The following is a 20,368-nucleotide window of genomic DNA, read 5'->3' as shown; positions in this document are numbered from 1 at the left end:
AAATGTCGCAAAAATAAAATAAACCGAAATTTGATAAACATATACGTCATTAAATAACGATAGTGGCTGACAAGGTCGAATCGTGTATGCATTCCTGGCACTTTTGGACGAGAACATCAATTCCTGACTGAAAGTGCAGGCAACACCTTCACTTTCAATGGCAGTTTGGAAAGTTGGGCAAAGCTCAGTGCAAGATACACTTCTTCAAATCTGGGTGAATGCCCCTCTTCTGTTCGCAAGATAACTAAACATATGCTCATCACAACTAAGTGCATCCATGTATAATATCTCGACGTTTGCGAAGCAGCCTCTTGCTGGGCATGGCGATGTTTGTATGTCTCGAGAAAGGAAGGTGTAGTCATTCAGTTTGTGAAATACTATATCTTTCACATCCAATAGACAAAATGCACCTTTAAAACGCAACAGTGCTTTCCTAGGTAGCTCAGAATGTTAATATGGCTGAAAGGTACCACTTTGTGAAATTGATCTAATCCCGAATATGTCAATCTATGGTCCGGCATTGGTCCTCGATCCAGTTCTCCTTGGCTACCTTATCCCCTGTCCCACCTTAGATATGACCTTGTCTTTGCCTTGTTCGTCTTGGACTTGAAACGCTTTGAAAAAAGAGTTCATGCGATGTGGTTATTGGAGCAAAAATGATACACGAACCACATCACTCTATGTCAGCTGATGAATTAATCAAGGTTATCCTAATCATCACCTTCCTCGTCCAGATATTACTTATCGAATTGCAGTTGTTGATAACAGCATGTAAGAAGGAATACACCACACATGCGTATTCATTGCAGAATGATCGACACTTTTGCCTTCATAGAATAAGCTTTATTTTCAGAACATCACCCAACAGTTTTAAAAAATAAAAACTAGATTTTAAAAAAAAATAGAAAATAGCGGCATCCGGTGTTCAAATGATTACCCTGGTGAAATATCACTTGCCAAAAGTGACACTCTCCTTGTTCAAATTTTGGTGTTTGATCCCGATGCAAAGAGAAGGAATACACACACACACCTACCTTCCTCTCTCTCCCACTCCTTCATACACATTCTCTTTCTCTCTTCTGCCTTACTTCACGAACACTTGTGTACTCCAACACTAGAATTTATCACCAGTGTTTACATTACTTTATATGTAAAACTCGAAGATTAAATGTTAGTTTACATTTTGAAAATTAACCTTTAGAGTTCTGTCATGCTGATATTGTACACATTGGCAAGACCAACATGAGACATTGCCTCAGATCTGGATTTAAAACAAGATACTCGACCTGCGTTGTGTGGCATGGGTTGCCTCATACCCAACTTTTTCATTTCATACACCACTTGACTGATATTTTACCATGTGCAGCACACTCCAAGTCCTTGACATGTATTTATCTAGATAGCAGGACTCAATGCCGTTATCAATTAAAGGTGCAACATACTCATCAGACACAAATAGCCATTTGGAACGCTTGCTCGTTTATGGGAAAAACTTGAAATAATACTTAGTAGTAGTGGTAGTGGTAGTGGCAGTGGTAGAACAGAATTAAAGACCAGAAACTATCCTACAACAGCATGGCTAAACTTGCTGGTAATATACAAAAATGGAGGTATCTAAATGGTGTCTTATGTACCGCCTTAGATACGAAGAGGAAAAAGTTTGAACCCTGAAACAACGTTGGGTTTCTTTTTTCTTTTCTAATTTACGTGTCATTTACTACCGAAGATCTGTCGATTTTTTTTTTCAAATTACATGTATATGACTTTAAACAATCATGTTGCCGTTAAAAGAATCGTTATAGCTGCTTGACGTAACACGCGGTCGATCAAGCTTGCATTTCCTAATTTATTTCCTTTCAGCACACTTTGTTCCTGTATATGGTAAGCAAAACAGTACATCAACTAATAAGCTATGGAGTGTCGACTAGTAACACCGTCTCGCTGTCATGGCAACGTAAAATACCAGATATAGCACCACATAAGGTCAAAACTTTACCCTGAAAAATGTCTGCATATCACATTGATGATTTGCAATATTCCGACACACAGTTCCAAAAGCAGGATCTCAGTCATGCGCCTTCGAGTTCATCCCGGGGGCCGGCGCTGTGGCAGAAGCCACGTGGGCAGCTGCCTTGAACACCCTCTTCCGTACAGTCTTTGCGACCTCTGTGACCTCAAAGATGCATGACCCAGGAGAGTCGGACAGGGCCAGACCGACGATGAAGGCACCGTTCACCTCTTTCCCCACCAACACCGTCTCATCGGCGAGGCCCACGATGATGTTCTTGTCCTTGTGGAAGCACGTGAAGAGGGTGCCGTTGAAGAGAAGCTTGAAGGCGAAGCGGTAGTTGCAGGTGACTGCTCTAACGAGGCCTTCACCCTCTTCGGGCTTGATGACCAGTTCGGGCATGGTGAGGAGGGGTCGCCCATCGTGGTCCAGCACGGCCGCGGCATACACCTTCCCACGGCGTAGAAGCTTCTTCAGCACGTCCTCCCAATGAAGCATTGCGATTCAAGAATTGCCCCTGCAAATTATTATTATATTTTATAATATATATATATATATATTATTATATTGATATTTTGTGAATGTCGTCGATCTGAACAGAATATTTCCTTCGGCCACTTAGGTCGTGAAGGAAGTTAAAGAACTAACCTTCAAATTGTGGAACAGACAGGAGCTATTGCTTCCAGGTAAGATAGCTGTAGGTGTTGTAGGAGCCAGTAGTAGTCGTCCCAGTGTACACGAACAATCGTCTCAGCCGCCGGACTTTGTAAAGTGCGACTATTTGAAAAGGTTGAGCAAGGACTGAGCATGTTCCGATCATGTGATCATTGAGACCAGTTAGATAACGCTGTTAGCAAACACTATTTTTAGAAAGGTCTGACGAGCTAAACACCTTCACCTAGATGCTTTCTGCGATAGTTGTTTCCATGCAACCATGAGGGCGACAAGTGTCCTTTTTAACTATCTAAAATGTGGTTCAAGGCAATAAAACAAGCGTTACCACCATTCCAAGCGTTTAGTCATTTACACGTTAGAGAGGTCTTTGAGGTAAGTCAAGAGCAGAAATCTTAATTGCATAATTACTTTCACACACATACACACACAAAGATATAGATATATAAGCTTTTATTTACGAAATTGCCGAACAGACTGAAGCTACGGCTTTCAGGTAAGATGAGAAAGAAATAGAGAAAGAGAGAGAGAGACAGTGTGTGTATGCGCGCGCATGCGTTTTGAAATAAGGTGATGATCCATGCACATGATCTTTTTCTGGTTTATTAACTGCAAAAATAACAATAACACAATCTGAATAAGTATTTTCTCAAAGCAGCTAGTAAAGCGTTGTAAATCTACACTCTACACACTTACTGACTTCTCCATGCATAAAGAGAGAGATCGAAATTGCGACGACTTGTTTGTACACAGAAACGACCTAATGAACATCTAATTACAGCTTTCTCCCATTCGCTGAGCCCTTGACAACTAAAGCGTGTCCACATGCAATTTTGACATCTGTGTTGTTGACCTCCTTTCTCCCACATGATGTTTTATTGTGTACCTAAAGAGCGGAAGAGATGTCCGTTTATAAAATGTTTAAATGCTATCAGAGTGGTATTTGTGCAGATTTGGGGAAATAATATCTTGCACAGAATTTTACCCAATCATGAAATTTGCACTCTACTTGTCCTTCAACGCGCCGACTAACTGTATTGATTGCACCCGCAGAAAGTTCAGGTACTATTTTACACACACTTGTATACCTGATTTTTTGCAATTTGAACTCTTAATCACAGCTTAAGAAAAGCTTCAAATGTTAGACTGAGCAAAATGTGTCAAACCTCCGTAGCCAAATCTTACTGGCCGAACATAACTGCAGTCATAGCAGCAGCATGCAGGGGTCAAGTGCTATTTTACAGTTACATTGTCCCTTTAATAATCAGGCAATAGGTCAGGTTAAAATACCGTTAATGAGACAGATCTTGATAATCTGCATGTTGCCGACAACGCCCATGTGAGCGAGACTAAAGAGCAGATAAAGTAGTCATAAGACGTTTTATGCACCCAACCCTCCGATAAACCTTCACCTGCTTTGATCGACATCTTTATCTGCACAGGTGGTGTGACACCTTGTAAAGACTGAGTACACATGCACTGACAGTTGTAATCCTTCCCTGCAGAGTGGTCACAAGTGTGCGTGCGTTTGTGTTTGCACAAGGGCTTTGGCTACATGTTGTTTTCATGTTGTTTTTTTAAAGACTTTTTTTAATAATAAATCCATAATTTGTACTCCAGCAAAGGAAATGATATGGAGAGAAAATCATGAGAAAATTCACAAAAACTGGTTATTCCATAAGTTTCACATTCACTTATAATGGTAGTTGCACAAAACTCTTTTTCTTGACCTGTAATTCATCAGGAATGTTATTGACGACAGCATATGTACAAACTAGATGTACATTGGCAAGTTGATAATAGGCTTATTGCTGACAGCTGCTGGTTTGCCTTGATAGATGAACACTTTCCTGGTCAGAACATCAAAAACCGTAGTACTAACTGTTTCTGCTGAATCTGCTGGTCCAGGAGCTCGAAATATTGGGAAAAGATTGTTTTCTGAATCACTCATGACTTGCAATGCATCTTCCAATGTCCTAGGTGGCGGTAATTCATCTGATCGCTTTTTTCGAGCCTTTGAACTGAGAAGAGGACGAGCTTCAAGTACCTGTCAGAAATATAAATATTCTTTGGGAAAAAAATATGTAACGACAAAAAGACATTTATCAGAATCCAGTTGTGGAAACTGTTTCAAACCCACAAATCTAAATCTTATCTTTAGCGGATTATGTCCATATAGACTACTAACACACATCAATTATTTTTGGTTAAAACATATCAAATCAAAATCAAATCAAAATCAAAATCAAAACAGACTTTATTGTCTGCCCAGGAGGACAGAAATTTGTCTTTGCTCACATACCTATACAGACATTTAACAAACAGTTAGGAGTAAAAGTGAGGAGTAAAATAGTGTTGATTGCACCAGTCCATCAAGGCAGTGTATGTTTTATCCTAACAACAAACCTTGGGTGACCAAGGCCTAAAAGCACTGCTGAACAAAAAAGAAACATTTGTTCATCATGGGCAGAAGCCCACGACAGAAGATTAGTACATAGAGAGGACATGATGCTATCCGTTGGGTGGGCAGAGGCTCTACGAGCATACTAGGTAGTCCGCTTTCAGTAGTTTGCCGGTGGACCAACGAGTGTCGACGAGATTGAACAGAGGTCGAGTTAGCTCTCGCCATAAACCCGATGTGTCAGATGCGGCTCGTGGTTACATCTTGAGCTCGCTGGAGGGACTGCCAGACGTCGAGTGTTGATGCTTCCGCATGACGCAAGAGATACGCCGAGAAAGATCTTGGGTGTCCTAGTGGAGGCGTACGGCGATGGAAAGATGTCGACATCAGTGCCACAGCAACGTGATGAGGTGGTCGACGAATACGCCGCGAAGCTCCAGAATTTAAGCAGGCGAGGTAGAAGGCGGCGCAGAGCGTCGAAGTGGCGGCGATTGACACCATCTCGGAGACTGCAGCCCGACCGGTCAGGGAAAGTGACTGCCCCGTCGTCCGTAACAGGATGACAGGGAAATAAAGTGTAGCTGGCCTGACTGGAAAGTGTCCGACGCGGAGGTTGTCATTTATGGCAGTTGAGTGATTGGCGTTGCTCGACACCGGCAGTGAGGTAACGACGGTCACTGACGAGTGGGCACGAGGGCACATACAGGACTTACAGCTAACAAACTCAGGAGTGGCGGTGGTGGACATGTTTACGGCCAGCGTCTGAGGACGTTCCTATCCTGGTGGTCAAGGACCTGGTCGATGTGGTCACAAGTGAGCGCAGGAGGCGCGTGTCGCTTCTACTAGGAAACGTCCTTGATCGGATAATGGACTCTACCGCAGATGTGCGCAGGCAGTACAGGCAGCCGTGCATGAAGCTCATCTTGAGAAGACATTGTCAACAAAAGATGGCTAGGCCGCTGGCAACACGCCCGTTCCAGGATGCCAATGGGTCTGACGTCCACACCAGCCACTTTCCAGAGTTAATGCAGACCACCATGCCGAACTGTTTAATTTCAGTCCTTCTTGTGTACCTAGACGATCATTTGGTATACTCCAGATAAAGGACATTCAACTGCGGGAGGCGCCATACCTTCAGGATGACGACAGTGAAGAGGAAACGCCGGGTGGTATGCTACTCTTCCAACCATCACCACAGAAACTCTTGTGACAATGGCTGTGGTGCCAGAAGTAACAGGTGTCTGTGGTGTCAGATGACAGAAATGAGTCCCTATCGTGTCCGAACCGCGCAGATCGCAGCGACTTACCGCGAGACAGGCAACAAACTCGCACAAAGTGTAGGATGAAACAGTTCGTGCGACGCTATGCCATGGCAATATGAATACCATGGATATATTTTTTAGTTGCGGTGAATATATGCCTTTTACATGGAACATACAAAGTGCCTACATAAAATCACTTCAACATTACGACAAAAGCAAACTATAAACATCCTGCAATTTTTAACAACTTATTACTAATGTAATAATGCATAAATATTTTTAAGTTTTATATTTAGCATTGGAGAGCAGAATTTGAGGGAAAAAAATCAAATCAGCTGGTTACTATTACCATAGCATACAAGAAAAAGTAGTTTGGTCTGAAAAGGTAAATACTTAGAAAAATACCACACAAAAGTATGCAACTGAATAATGATGATGGTGGTAGTGGTGGTAATAATGCTCTTTTGTTGTTTTTTCTAGGCACCATGGAATTTTGACCAGCCCTAATTGTGCATGAATTAAAGGGAAATTTCTGTCATCATTTTTAAGCTTTAACATGTAAGGTCCTTTTGTTGTGTCCTGTTATAACACTACTAATATGTTTGCATTTTTATGCTTTCATCCTATCAGAAAACACAAACATGAATGAAAAAAATCAATCAACAAGCACTAATGCCAATAATCACTCTGATGACCTGGCATTTACTTAGGATGCATAAACTGGAATCAGCAAAATCAGAAAAGCTTACCGGAAGGTGCTGGTAACTGTTGAAATGATAGTAATGACACGGTTTGCTGACATCACTTTGTTCTTGAATTTGATAAATGTGCAAATCTGACTTTGGCTTGTTTGGGCCTACTTCAATGGAATACATTTCATGTTCAGCAGTGCTAATGTTAGCACAAAATGCAAATGATGTTCCAAATGGTTCGTTTTCAAGGATATGGCAAGCATCCTGAATATCTTTAGCACTTAGCAAGGCTCTGTTGAGAAAAATTCTGCCAGGAGAATTTCTTGTAATCTTATCTGGGTACAAGCCATCTACAGAGATTGTCAAACCATGAGCATTAAATCCAAATGCACATCCTGGCAGGTACCCAGGGTAGCAAAATGCACTGAACTCTTCCTTAACTCCATCATCTTCTATATCTGCAGAGAGTAGGTAACCATATGGTTTCATCAAAGGATCACAGTCTTCGTTATGCACAATAACTTTTAGGTCTGGTCTGTTAATGAAAACATCACTACATCCAAAATTATCTATGCTTTTTTCTTTGTCTGCTTTATTTTTTTGTAAGCTTTCTTTTTCTTTGTACAGTGGATCCAACAAAACATTGTACACTTCTTTGGAGACATTGTTCATGAACAAATGTGCGAATGGTATTCCACTGCCATCAGACATGCCTTGCACCTCCCTTATGTACCGCGGGAAACACTCTTGAGTCACTTTCAGGGATTCTTCGAAATACTGGCGGCCAAAGGAACTGTCATAAAATGGTAAAAGTTTGTTCTGAATGTCTTTTGATTCTGCGAAAAAACATTGCAGCTGACGACTGAAACTAACACCAACATTGTAGCCGACGTCGTAGAATGTACCTCTCGTGCTTAAATGCACGAAGCTGGGGTACTTAGGGTGTTTAATTGTTGAAGCCATCAAATGATCGACAGACAGATTTCGTTTCGACCAAATAATATTTTCTCGGAGATACGATTGATGGTGACAATGCAGAACTAACCCTGCACTACAGCTGCGCGATAAAGACATCTACTTTATACCTCACTGGGCGTAACAATAGCTTTCGAGAGTCGTTCACCGCAGAGTACCTGACCTAGTGGTGAATCGGGTCACGAGACATCTCCAGTCAAGAGTCTTCCCAAAAGGTACATGGTATGTCAGGCACAGTTCCATTACTGCAGCGTTAAGAGTATTTTATTTACTACTGAGATAGTTTGCTTACGCTATTCTCCCATTCACAAGAGTCACAACTAAGGGCGATAATCCGCGTCTGTTCCTTTTACGGATGTATATATAGGTGGACTGCTGTCTGTCTGCTGAGCCCCACGCCTCACGAACTTCTCCCCTGTTAGTCTCGGCAGAGACTATAATAATATATTTGCACAGACTATAAATAATATTTACACAGACTATAATTAATATTTATAGTCTCTGGACTCGGCGAGTGAATGTGACTAAACTTTGTACAAATTAACCTGCCTCGTTTTAGTAGTTAACTGGAAACAAAAATCGTCTGACAGCAGTCCAGTAATACGAGTTCGTCTTTGCGTTTGAGTATCGTTTTAAATAGAAAATAAAGCAGAATAATAAATAATCAAAAGTGCATCGTCAGTGCCAACCACAAACACTTACACTCTCGAGGCAAGACTCTTCCCCCCACCCTATTTTTCGACGGCGACTCCCCGCTCCCGACAAAATTAAAACCCCTTCCCGAGTTTTTCTTATCATTTGTAGAAATGGTGAGCTCATGCTGTGCAGCTTTATTTTCAGAACATCTCACAATGGTTTTTAGAAATAAAACCTAGATAAAAACTAAAAACTGCACCAGCCCGTAGACGAAAGATTCCTACAAGTATACGTGCTGCTATTAATCAGTTAGATGGGTTTGTTTGGCTTTCCTTTTTTTTTTTAAGTATACTTTGTAAGCAAAATTGTAAACGCTAATTAATTCTTGAAACATAGTTCTCCTTCGATAAGCGTGAAGCCCTTCAGCAAACACGCAAGTTACATTTCCATATTTTTCAAGAAGAAATATTATTTATTTAAAATTTGATCAAACAATTACACATCTTTAATTAATTAGCATCACAAGATATGTTAACATGTGATGGAGTCATTTTCGATAAATCATAAAGTTTACACCATTATAAACCGTTGAAAGATTTATATAGAATCTTAATCAGTTATTGTACACTAAATTGTCTCGTTAGTATTTCCTCAAACTATTGCTGGTGGTTATGTGTACTATACATTATTTTTACAAAAGGTTTATCTTGATTGCCGGGCACTGCAAGGGCATAGGCTGATATTTTGGCACCCAATGCGGTCTCCGAATGTTTACTGCGACCTGAGTGGAGTTGTAGTAAACGAGAATTTGACAGACTCTATTCACTGAACGTTTGCTCATGTCGAGGTGCTACACCTGTATATATTCCTCAGTAGGTGTACTGACCTCACTGGTCTTCATGAATGCCAGGCGATAAGTGGGTTTGTGCGATGCATATAAGTTGCCATGTTTTAACTGTATAAGTTGCAAGGAACAACAGCAACCATCTACAAGTATAGTCCTGTCGGAGCCGTGCCTTGACTTAATTAGAAGCCCCACTTCGCGAGTTCTCTTTCTGTGCATAATGGAGGTGAGTTTTGTGGAAAGGAGTTGTAGGTTACCCACACCTGTAGCTATAGCTATGGAAATAGTATACGCCATACTTGTAGCTATAGCTATGGAAATGTATGAGCCATTACTGTAGCTATTATGTCTAGAACACTGCCACGTGCAAAAGTAAGCAAATGGTTAGAGAAAGAAAGATCTCTCTCTCCCTCTCACTCACCCACACAAACACACACTGAGAAATATCGTGTAAACAGTTGCACCCATCACACAGCTCTATGAGAAGGGTTTTTCTCCATTTCCATCAGGGTGTACTTTCAACAATCGGTGAGCGACTTCTTAGGATGTTGCCCTCTCTCCCAACCCCACTTCACTATCTCACAACGGCTGTTCAAAGACCAATCGTATCTTATCTGACTGCTTTATATATATATTTTCCCCATTGTTAGCTTTGACTCCCGAAAGAGAGGTCAGGTCCCAGGTGAGCAGTGAGAGAGCCCGTTTCTGGTTCACCATACGATGACGCGATATCGCACCTGCAGGTTTCAATCGCGCGTGAAAGGTGCGCACGAGAGCGTGTCCGCAACTCCGGCAGGCGGGTCAAGGGAGCCGTTCAAATGCTAAATCACGCGCGACACAAATAGTGAAACTTTCAACTAGCATGTGACTCAGTTTGAAAAGACAAGAGCTTTCTGTGAGTTGTGAGTACACGTGGCCCTTTGAATGCCTTACAAAAGCTGCTCTGAAGGTGTTTGGCACACAATGACGAAGAGTTGACATTTGAGCAATGTTAGTGCCAACTGAATTTGGGTTGGTCCTGTTTAAATTAATATTTGTATTAATATGATCATGTCATGAAACTTTTTTTCTATGAATCTTAATGTTTATTTGTAATGTTTCGATCTAGAACGCTATACACTCATACCACTTGCATTAATGTGTGTTTACTGACAAAATAATTTAAGTCTTCAAACAAAATAAGATGAATAAGACCAAGAGACTGACGACAGAAGAATAAGAAGGAATCGTGTGCTTTGTAGTTGCTTTTGTTTTTGGTTTTTTTGTTTTTTGTTTTTTTTGTTTTTGTTTTTTGGTAGTTGCGTTAATCGTTACTGAAAGCGGTTTGGATCTTTAATGATCATTTGATGTTTACTTTTTGTTTCTGTAAAGGTGTACTGATGTTTTCGTTTTATGTTGACTGAAGAGGATCTTATCCTTCGTTTACTCGAAACAGCCCTCTAAAGATCATACACAGTTGTTGGTGTACAGACCGCGAGAGTCACTAAACTTTTACTAACACCGAGACTCCAGCTTCCTTGCTGCTTCCTCTCCTTGTGTTTTTGAATTCCTTCCGTTCCGTTATGTGCGCTCGAGAGACCAGTTGTAAAAATGATGCCAATGTAGACAAACTAGATTCACTTTACGAGATGTTTATTATTAATTAGTCTTATCTTTCAACCATCGTATCGTCATACACCTAACTCATTCATATGTATTGTTACATTTGCATGTCCACTGTTATTCTCTCTCTCATCGCGCAAGTGAAGAGGGCTCAGGGCCTTGTGCACTGTGCTATGTACTCTATATTAAGCCTATAGGTATTATATTTCTTCACATAAAATATTCAGATACAATTCTAACTTAGGTTTATTTAATAAACATTGTTCACTTCACAAAATCTTTAACAGTTTCAAAAGTGTTGCGCACAACAGCTCTCAGGTAACGTCTCAGGAGAGAACAAATTATTTGTTTAAATGTAAAAAAGAGATCCGTAAAATGAAAAAAAGAAATATACGACACACTAAAACGATCTCCACACCTCGTTGTGAGGTATGTTTAGATGGCGAATGCTTTAGAAAACTATGTCTACTTTCTTAAATGAAGGTATCAATCGCTTGTGTGGGCAGCTGTTGTGATATCCAGTCAGTACTCTCTACTCGGAATATTCTGTTAACATAGAGGTAAAAAAAAAAAAATCGTTATTAATATACGTGTATAGTTCATTGAGAAAAAAAAGTGTGATCGGGTGAGGGACTATAGCAATTTGGCTGTCAGGTGCCAGCAATAAACACACACGGGCATTCAACCGCCACAAACGCGTTAAAGGTCTGGAAGGGGACGATTTATTTTTAAAAGGACAGTAAGCTCAGTGCAAGATAATATTTCCCCAATCTGGGTGAATACCCGCCTGTCACTGTGTAGAGACACGCCTAGAAACATTCTCAGGCACAGGAAGAAGTCAATAACACAGACGTCACGATTGTAAGTGGAAGTGGTTATATATATATACGTTGTGAAGGTCTCGGCCAGCGGTAGAGCTGAGGTCATATGTTAATGAGGCTCATCAGTCACGAGCTTCACTTGACTATAGTTATAAAATTGTAAGGATCCCTCAGATGTAGGTTTACCCCTGTGGATACATTTAAATATCAATCAGTAACATAGATGCCCTGGAATAAAGTAATATAAAGCAATGTTTGCTGGGTCTGCACGCCGCTTCTCAACTTCGAGGACGCTTTGCCCCTGCCTTCCCTACTTTCCCACTGTGCCACTCACTGGGCCACTTTTGGCATCGCTTCATAGCCACTGTCCTAGAACGGAAGGGGAATGGTATCCACGAAGATTCTGGAAATCAAATCGTACATTGAGCTTTACTCAGTCATTAGGGGACATTGCTCGCCAGTAGACCTTTAAGCGGAAGAGAGAGAGAGCGAGACAGAGTGTGTCTGTCCCGTCTGCTGAGCTCCAGAATGAAAATGTATCGCAATGGAGGTCAGTGAGAAACAGTCGCTACTGTCGGCAGCGCCGCCGCTGAGCAAAGCACGTAGTCTGGCCGTTAAATCCACACCAGCAGCAGCACGGTCGACCGCGGTAAGTGCCTGAATCAAGTCTGAAGAGCTTGTAAACAGCCGGTGGGGGGAAAGGGGATTCATTAATTGTCTCTAAGACAAGACATTCGCATAAGCTGTGGAAATTTGTGGAAATGATGACTGTTAGATATCATTCGCTTTTTCTAACGCTAATCTGTGTAGAACGGTGATAGCCTGGCAAGGAATTCCGTGGGTACTATCTGAATTAGTTACCCGTATCAGCAACAGATGGGGCGTCACGGATAATTAACAGAAGACAAAGGTCAACGTACTGCGAATCCGACTTCGCAGGTCACAATAACGGACAGTCGTTTGTTCTTCGTCACTGATGACTTGGAGATAGTAGCTTTGCCCAGGCATCAGTTAAACATTCGCATCCACTGCGCTTTAAAAGCCACGTTCATTTCTAGTTTCACACTGATGTGTGTGTTTGCTCAAAGGTTCATTTCAGTGAATGTGTTTATATATGGGGAGGGAGTTAACTCCCCAACGCCCCAATCAGTGACAGACCTAAAATGCTCAAGACATATTTTGTTCTTCTGTCTCTCGTATGTTGTCCATGTCTCCTTCTTGCTCTTTAAACCTTAGAGCACGTTCCTTAAGAGTGCGAGTATGAGCCACACATTTTGCATTTTTTATTATTATTATTATTATTATTATTATTAAACTTTTTTTGCGTGCACAGCCGGCAGTGACGTGGCAGGACTACGTTCACGTGTTGCTGATGGAAAGTGGGAACGTGGCACGCGCTGCCATCCATGGCACCAAAGATGGACAACTCCTGGGCTGTACAGAAGATCTATGCCTTTCTCAAGAACAGGTGAGAGGAATCAGCTGGCTTACAACTACTTTCATTACTTACTTAATGTCAAAAACACATATGTACTATCTCTCTCTTATAGAGTTACTTCCACGCAATTATTCAACAGCTTATCACACAAATTATCACAACAACTACAACGTCACGCTAAGGCTGTGATAGTCATTTTGCCGGTTGAGCAGGTGGCAAACCTGGTTCGAGGCTTCGAGGACTGCACTCACCTGAGGACGGAGGGTGTGCAGGTGGGTAGCGAGACCTTCACGCTGACCCGCGTCACGGACCATCGCATCATGGTGGGGCGTGACGCCTGCACGGGTGGCGGCTGCGTCATCTACCGGTGCGACTCGTGTCTGATCGCAGCTGTCTACGAGGACGGCAACCACCCCGGCGGCTGTTACACCCTCGTCACGAGACTCGGGGACTTTCTAGTGGAACGTGGTTACTGACATTTCGTCACAGCAGTACGTGTGTACCCTGGAACAGTTCTGACTAGAATGCATAGAGATCGTTTTCTAGTATCGCATATTATGTTCTGAGTTCGTGACGGGTGGCCGTGACTGCTGTATTTAACTAGAAGTCACCTGTGATGACCCAGTCCCAGCTCTAGACAAAGAGCTGATGGATGGTGGACAGTGGCTACCAGGTGGACGAGTTTGCTTTGGAAACAGGAACAGAATCTCGCCCTTTCACCTGGCGTGACACCAAAAGCTTGAGTCACAATAAAACTGTGTCAGAATACTCGCAATGACTTAGGATATAAATTTCACGGACTTCGTTTAGAGAGTAATGGGTTGGGTACCGATTGAGTTTCTGTTCATTTTCGATTGATGAACTCCTCAATCCAACAACTACTTGCAAAGAGATTATCTCGCGATCTGAAAAACGCTAGATTGCAGTATAATGCTAAATGAATAATTTGGGGGCTCTACTTATAAAGTGTGTGTGTGTGAGAGAGAGAGAAGTGTGTGAGAGATGAGAAACATAATTATTAAATAGAACTCAGGGGAGGTAATCAATATAAAAAACGCTAATGTTGATGGTTTGTCTCCCCTATCTTGTCCCTTACACTTTTTGCGCGTAGACCAGCGTTTTACGTTCATGTGGGTTTTATTAGACAGAGAATTTCTTGTTAAGTATTATTTAAGTTATTGTTATTATTGTTAAGTATTATTTATGAATAATAAACAATAAAAGAAAATTATTTTTGGTGTTGCTGTTGCTTCTTTCTAGTCAATGGATGTTCTCCTTTCGGTCCGGTAGTGCAACAGTTAGCTCCTGTCACCAATACAGTGAGGGTAGCTCTACTGGGTTCACCTCTCGTCTCGGGCACGCTGTTCTTTCTCTGCATGTGGCATCTGTTTACAGGGTTGGCTGCCTTGCCATGATATAGACTCAGCTGCTGGCTCGGCATAAAACACCGATTCCCCCTCACCCCACTCTCTCTCTCTACTCACATAAACGCGCAAACAGAAACAAGTGTCTCCGACTCTCTTATTTCTAGTTCTCTCTTTTTGGCCTTTTTGGCCTTTTCTCCCTTTCTGTCATTCCCTCCCTCTCTCTCTCTCGAACACACAATTAGAAATGTAGCGAGAGGTCTAACCAAGGAGACAATGATTTGAAAAACTCGCAATTACAGCTTACAGGATCAGCAAGAAGTTTCAAATTTTGCGGGTCAAAGGTAGAGAACAGCGCACTGAATCATCAATTAGTCCCAGATGTTAATGGCATATAAAACGATCTTATTCATCCAGTGACTAACATCTGTCTTTTTTTTTTAAACTAACGCAGCAGCTGGTGATTATAGAATGTCATACACAGGCTTCTAGGGCACTGGACCGCTACAAACCGCGCATGTTGATGGATTTGTACGCAGACTGCTGATGTCTGGTATTTTCTTGACAATGGTGAGCAACAAAGGTTTTAGTGTGCGACAGGGCAATGGGCTGCTGTATTATATTCTCCTGGGGCTTTGCGCTCTCGATGGTGATCTCCTAGCTTTATTAGAGTGAGGTTTCAGCGGCAGGTAGACCTGATGTTGTCCTATTAAGCGAGCTACTGGATGACCAAAATGATGAGTAATATGTGAAAACACACACACACAGGCACGAGCACTAACAACACACACAGGCACGCACTCACGCGCAAACATATATATATATCAACGTGATAAGGTTAGGGTGGAGAGAATTTGTGGGGTGCAATGATAAAATAAAGGAAATTGCATGTCCGCGCTGTTTTGAAGTTTCCCTGTACCCAGGAGACGATCGACTTCTGTACCCTCGTGAATTTCGCTCTAAATGTAAATCAAGGGGAGGCGCGATATAACCTTTGACCTAATGATGTCTCTTTAAACTGGACTGAAATATTGTGTTCTATTTTGTCCTACGTATACCCTCCTATAAAAGGTTTAAGGTCAGGCTGTGGCGTGAAACTCCACAAATGGTCTTAGAGAAGTGGCTGACGAGACAGTAGAACTTCTAACCGGACACACGAGTCTCTCTACAGCGTATCTGGGGCAGAACTGGCTTCCAGGCGATTAATTCCTTTGTACACCAAAGACACACAAGGAGATGCAGATCGACGACTGATGATCCGTCGGCACGCAAATGACTGCAGTTTCCAGGTGTAGCAGTTCCTTCAGTTTCAGTTCATTTAGTTGGTGGGTTTCGAGGGATTAGTAGTTGACGCCGAGCCCGCAACTAAGGCTATACATGGCAACCAGCCAGCCCTGTAAACAGATGCCACAGCAGAGAAAGAATAGCGTGTCCGAGACGAGAGCTGAACCCAGGACATCCAACCTTGTATTAGTGACCGGCGCTAACCGCTGCGCCACCGGGCCGCCCTGGGGAATTCGGGGGTTAATAAGAAAGGAGGAGAATTTCCATTAACAATAATAATAATAACCTACTTTATTAGTCCCAATGGGCAACTTAAATAGGAGGTGTGCTCTCATGTGTGCTCTGTTTCCAATATATATTGAAATTGACTATATTGTGCATGGACTATAGACAAGCAATAGCTTGTTTCGATACACTTAGAAGTGCAACGGAGATCACGCTGGCTAATGAGATCGAATTAATTCCTATACATTTAGAATCCCGTTTCCATCATGTATGACTTTCAGAGAAATCAACATTAAGTAAAGGAAGAACGAGCATGTCCAAGCAAAAAGAAAAAAAGGAGAGAGAGAGAGAACGACGAGCCAGCAGAACAGCAATGAGCGAGACTACATGTGAAATTGAGGAGAGACATTTATTAAGAGACATACACACAATCCGCAAATGAGAAGAAAAAGAAAGGAGCTTTAAAAAAGAGGTCAACAAAAGGTCGTCCGCCAAGAGTGACACTGGATGACCTCAGTCGTATGTAGGTCAAGCGCGCAGACAGCAAGCCAACAACGCAAAACATAACCGTCTAAAAAAAAAAAAAATCCCAAACATCTTAACAAATCATCATGAGCACTTAATGTTTGGTTGTATAGGGTTTATTTTTCATTTTATATTGGTGCTTCGAATTCAGAGCAACGCTTGGTAGAAGGATGCTTGAATCATGTATGATTTCTCTTTCAATTGTAAGTAGTATTTTTCATGCTGTTGAATGGTTAAAGGGGAAAATAAAACAAAATTATATATATCTTTGGATGTCATTGCTCTGAAAGTCTTCTCAAACACTTCCCTTGATTGAATCTTGTGTACGTGTCAACTGGACTATGATTACTGATTAGGCAAGGAGATGAAAATATGTTTACTCCTGTGAAGTCTACATGAAAGGTGTTTGTGGATCCAAAGAATTCGAGCTGGACTGGTGACTGACAGCAACTTGTCTGCAGTATGAAGACGAACGAGGTCAGAATCTTCGTACACAAGCGGCAGAGGTTAAAGGTCACCAAGCAAAATATCACCTCTGTGGTGGAAACAAAACGACAGACACAACAGATTTATAACCGATAAACAAAACGTTGCTTAGAAGAGAGGTCAGGTGGTATTACGAGCAAGGTAAACAAGATGTAAAACGATCCAGACAAGGGATCGAGGAAGTTAGGATCAACAACCTTTTGTTTTTTCTCTCAGCTACCTCACCTCTCGTCGACATTCATCGCCTGACATTCATTTCTGAGGTAAAGCCGGGGAGCGGGCTTCGATTTCACGGCAAGAGAAAGATAAATCTTTTATTGTCTAATCTGGTGTTAAGCCTAGTCACAACCGTCTAGCAGAAAACAATTTTTTGTAGTTACCCTGCAAACGATTAAAACGGGACAATGGAGAAAATAGAAAAACAAAACTTTAGAGGGAATGTTTTTTTTTTTAAATGAAAGGGCTATGCAAATTACATTAAAAGTACATCAGTTCCTTATTTCAGATGGAAAACAAGGACAAGGTTTAAAAAGAAAAAATAGCAGAGCAAGTTAGTTAAATAAATAAACCAGCTTAATCAACTCCAGTCTCTGAAAACAGCGCATCTTTGTTCTTTGTTGTCGGGGTAAATAAAACAACAACTGTGTTTTCTCCCACAGACATGCACAAGCTCCACAGACTGGTACAAACTTTCTTCTTAATAAAACATGCTCTGTAATTCTCGGCTCTCAGAGTTACAAACTTTTTGCCATGTCTAAGTAGACAGCCTTGATCAATGTCAATAATTCTAACTTTGCATCCATCTTCTTTCTTCTTTCTTGATAGTCACTCTTCCTTTCTTTCGCTAAATTTGCACGCGTGTAAGATTTTATCTCCTTTTTCAAAAATCTGTTCATTCACACTAATAAAATCTTATCAGACACTGAAGAATCCATCTAACATATAATTTTCATTTACATTATCTATTTCATTAATCCTCACTCTTCCTCTTTCTCTCTCTCGTTGTGGATTAACGACAGCCGTGCATGATGCTATAAGCAATCTAATTATCGCCGTGATACTCTTGACATTTTACTTTTAGCTTATAAGCAATAAAATCTGCAAGTGCTTAAAAATGTTGAGCTGGCAGAAAGGTTCGACAGAGTAAACCATCCTCCACAGGTGTCTTGTGTCATCCATGCGGAAGATTCAACCCCAACACTTCACCGGCGTTTCTATTTTTAAACAACTTATCTTTTCCAAATAAAATGTTTTTCTTATAACCTGTTGTGTTCTTGCTGTAGGACATGTGGACCTGTTATTTTCAACACCCGCGCTCGGGGCCGACTTCATTCTCGAAGCCAGGTCACATCGCCCTGTCGCTCACTCCGGGTATTTTTATTCACCGCAGGAGGGTGCGAACCGACTGTAAATATTAGACGACGACCCGATGCTTACATACACGGGCAAAAACAAATATTTTGGACAAACGCAGTCTTCATCCTGCATTTTACCACAAGCTTGTCCAGGATTTGCTGGTGAACAGGTCGACATCAGTATGTCCGCGTGTCTAAGCATACAGACGAACGAAGACGCCAACACGCATGAAATAAAATTTAAAAAATAAAGGTTGGAGAAATGTTTTTGGGGTGACTACCGTGTGTGCTCGACTTTTCGACACCCATGACACCTCGAATGGAGTTTCGATGGCAGTGGTTTTGTAAAACTGCAAACTTCTGTTTGTCCACCCCCTGCCCTCACCTGAAAACTCTGTTGTCTACAGTGCATGCCCCTTGACCTAACCTCCTTTAGCAGTCAAGTCTATGTTAAGGTCATAAGGTTGAGTAGACGAGAAGATCAGAATGCAGGTTAATGGCTTATATGGAAAACTTCCTCAAACAAAATTGCCTTGGGAGGTCCTCGCAAAAAAAAAAAAAAAAAAAAAAAAAAAAAAAAAAAATTGTGGCGGGAGGTTCCCGATCCCCCACCATCCCCGCCACAAAAAATAAAATCCTAAGATCTTCACATAAACTGCACTCACTGTCAGGCAATGACCTGAGGGAAAGGCAATAACATTCCTATATGTTTCTGTAAACAATAGAATTTTTGTTGTTGTTTTTTTTTTTTATCAGGAATCAGGAAATTCGAAAATTTCTAACAACTCTTGCATTTATATAAACTCCTGTTTTTCTATAGAATCCTGCATTTTTTGTAAAACATGGCAATTCTTTATTCTTGCTTGTCTGTTTTGTTTTTTTAAACTCCTGGTCTGGTCTGGTCTCCACCATGCTTTCACAGACAACTTTCATTCAAATATATTTGTTTGTTTGCTTGTTTACTTTTGTTTTGTGTGTTATATTGCTTCCTTCTTCGTATCTGATGCTTTTTTATTTTCTCCGAGAACACGAGAACCCCTCTCGACCCTTAGCGCAGTAAATGTGTAAAAGGTCAAGGTGAGAATCTAGGTACTGTACATATGCACCTGCCAAGTGAAGGAGGTGACGAGGTAGAGATGTTGAAGGAGGAAAAGCCACTCGGTGCATGTGTTGCGTTGATACAAGGGAGAAAGGCCCGCGATGATAAAACAGACAAGTTTGAAGATCTCTGCAAGACTGTCACAGAATGGTTACATGATGGCTACTTCAACTAATTTAAAAGCTTGGTGTTGTCGTGGGTGCTTCACGATGATTTGTTGACCTCTCTTCACTTTACTGATTCTTAAACACGGTTGTAAACATCTCCACCGAGAACTTTTTTGTCATCTGCACTCCTCTAGTCACCCAGCTCCTACTCGCTCCTTCATGACCAGCGCCGGCTGAGCTACGGGACTGTAAACAACATTGTAAAAGTGTAAATTAAACAGAAAAGTACAGAAAGAGTTTGTAACAAGAGGTCACATTAAGCATCATAAAAGAGTTCAGTCTCGCAATCACAACAGGAAATTACTTCAACCTCAGACCTTGAGCCACACTTGAAGATTTTTGTCATAAAAGTTTCTGATTGTTGCTTGAAGGGTTTCCATTGCTCGCTCTTCTCTGTCTTCATAACCGAATGTAAACAGCAGCAACAAATATATTTTTATCTACTTTTGCCAGTCTCTCCATGTCAACTCCAAAAGTCTCAACCGGATGGAGCGAATGAAAAATATCCTAGA

General features: G+C 41.5%; 3 protein-coding genes across 4 annotated transcripts; 1 reads left to right on the top strand and 2 right to left on the bottom strand.

Annotated features, from left to right (window-relative positions):
* Positions 1–810: 810 nt before the first annotated feature.
* On the bottom strand, positions 811–2,996 carry LOC112574184. Its single transcript, XM_025255076.1, has 2 exons — positions 2,657–2,996; positions 811–2,525 (listed from the first exon to the last, which is right to left on the bottom strand). The coding sequence occupies exon 2, from the start codon at positions 2,504–2,506 to the stop codon at positions 2,066–2,068; it is 441 nt and encodes a 146-aa protein (XP_025110861.1). The 5' UTR covers positions 2,507–2,525; positions 2,657–2,996; the 3' UTR covers positions 811–2,065.
* Positions 2,997–3,151: 155 nt separating this feature from the next.
* Positions 3,152–8,346, bottom strand: LOC112574166. Its single transcript, XM_025255051.1, has 2 exons — positions 7,093–8,346; positions 3,152–4,727 (listed from the first exon to the last, which is right to left on the bottom strand). The coding sequence occupies exons 1-2, from the start codon at positions 8,107–8,109 to the stop codon at positions 4,455–4,457; spliced, it is 1,290 nt and encodes a 429-aa protein (XP_025110836.1). The 5' UTR covers positions 8,110–8,346; the 3' UTR covers positions 3,152–4,454.
* Positions 8,347–9,421: 1,075 nt separating this feature from the next.
* Positions 9,422–14,517, top strand: LOC112574178 (profilin-like). 2 transcript variants are annotated; one of them, XM_025255070.1, is made up of 3 exons: positions 9,422–9,716; positions 13,247–13,381; positions 13,564–14,517. In XM_025255070.1, the coding sequence occupies exons 1-3, from the start codon at positions 9,711–9,713 to the stop codon at positions 13,825–13,827; spliced, it is 405 nt and encodes a 134-aa protein (XP_025110855.1). In that variant the 5' UTR covers positions 9,422–9,710; the 3' UTR covers positions 13,828–14,517. The 2 variants fall into 2 exon arrangements, with proteins under 2 accessions (XP_025110855.1, XP_025110854.1); XM_025255069.1 differs by lacking the exon at positions 9,422–9,716 and adding an exon at positions 12,418–12,562.
* Positions 14,518–20,368: the final 5,851 nt, after the last annotated feature.

The sequence above is a fragment of the Pomacea canaliculata genome, linkage group LG10, assembly GCF_003073045.1.
Source record: "Pomacea canaliculata isolate SZHN2017 linkage group LG10, ASM307304v1, whole genome shotgun sequence".
NCBI classification, from domain to species: Eukaryota; Metazoa; Mollusca; class Gastropoda; order Architaenioglossa; family Ampullariidae; genus Pomacea; species Pomacea canaliculata.
This window is presented reverse-complemented; position numbering and strand designations above follow the sequence as displayed.

Excerpts from the sequence above, each read along its gene's own strand:
- LOC112574166 (XM_025255051.1), bottom strand. The coding sequence starts at position 8,109 with ATGTCTTTATCGCGCAGCTGTAGTGCAGGGTTAGTTCTGCATTGTCAC. Across the intron at positions 4,728-7,092 it reads ACAGTTACCAGCACCTTCCG|GTACTTGAAGCTCGTCCTCT; the intron begins GTAAGCTTTTCT and ends TATTTCTGACAG.
- LOC112574178 (XM_025255069.1), top strand. The coding sequence starts at position 12,458 with ATGGAGGTCAGTGAGAAACAGTCGCTACTGTCGGCAGCGCCGCCGCTG. Across the intron at positions 12,563-13,246 it reads CAGCAGCACGGTCGACCGCG|CCGGCAGTGACGTGGCAGGA; the intron begins GTAAGTGCCTGA and ends TTGCGTGCACAG. Across the intron at positions 13,382-13,563 it reads TATGCCTTTCTCAAGAACAG|GTGGCAAACCTGGTTCGAGG; the intron begins GTGAGAGGAATC and ends CCGGTTGAGCAG.
- LOC112574184 (XM_025255076.1), bottom strand. The coding sequence starts at position 2,506 with ATGCTTCATTGGGAGGACGTGCTGAAGAAGCTTCTACGCCGTGGGAAG.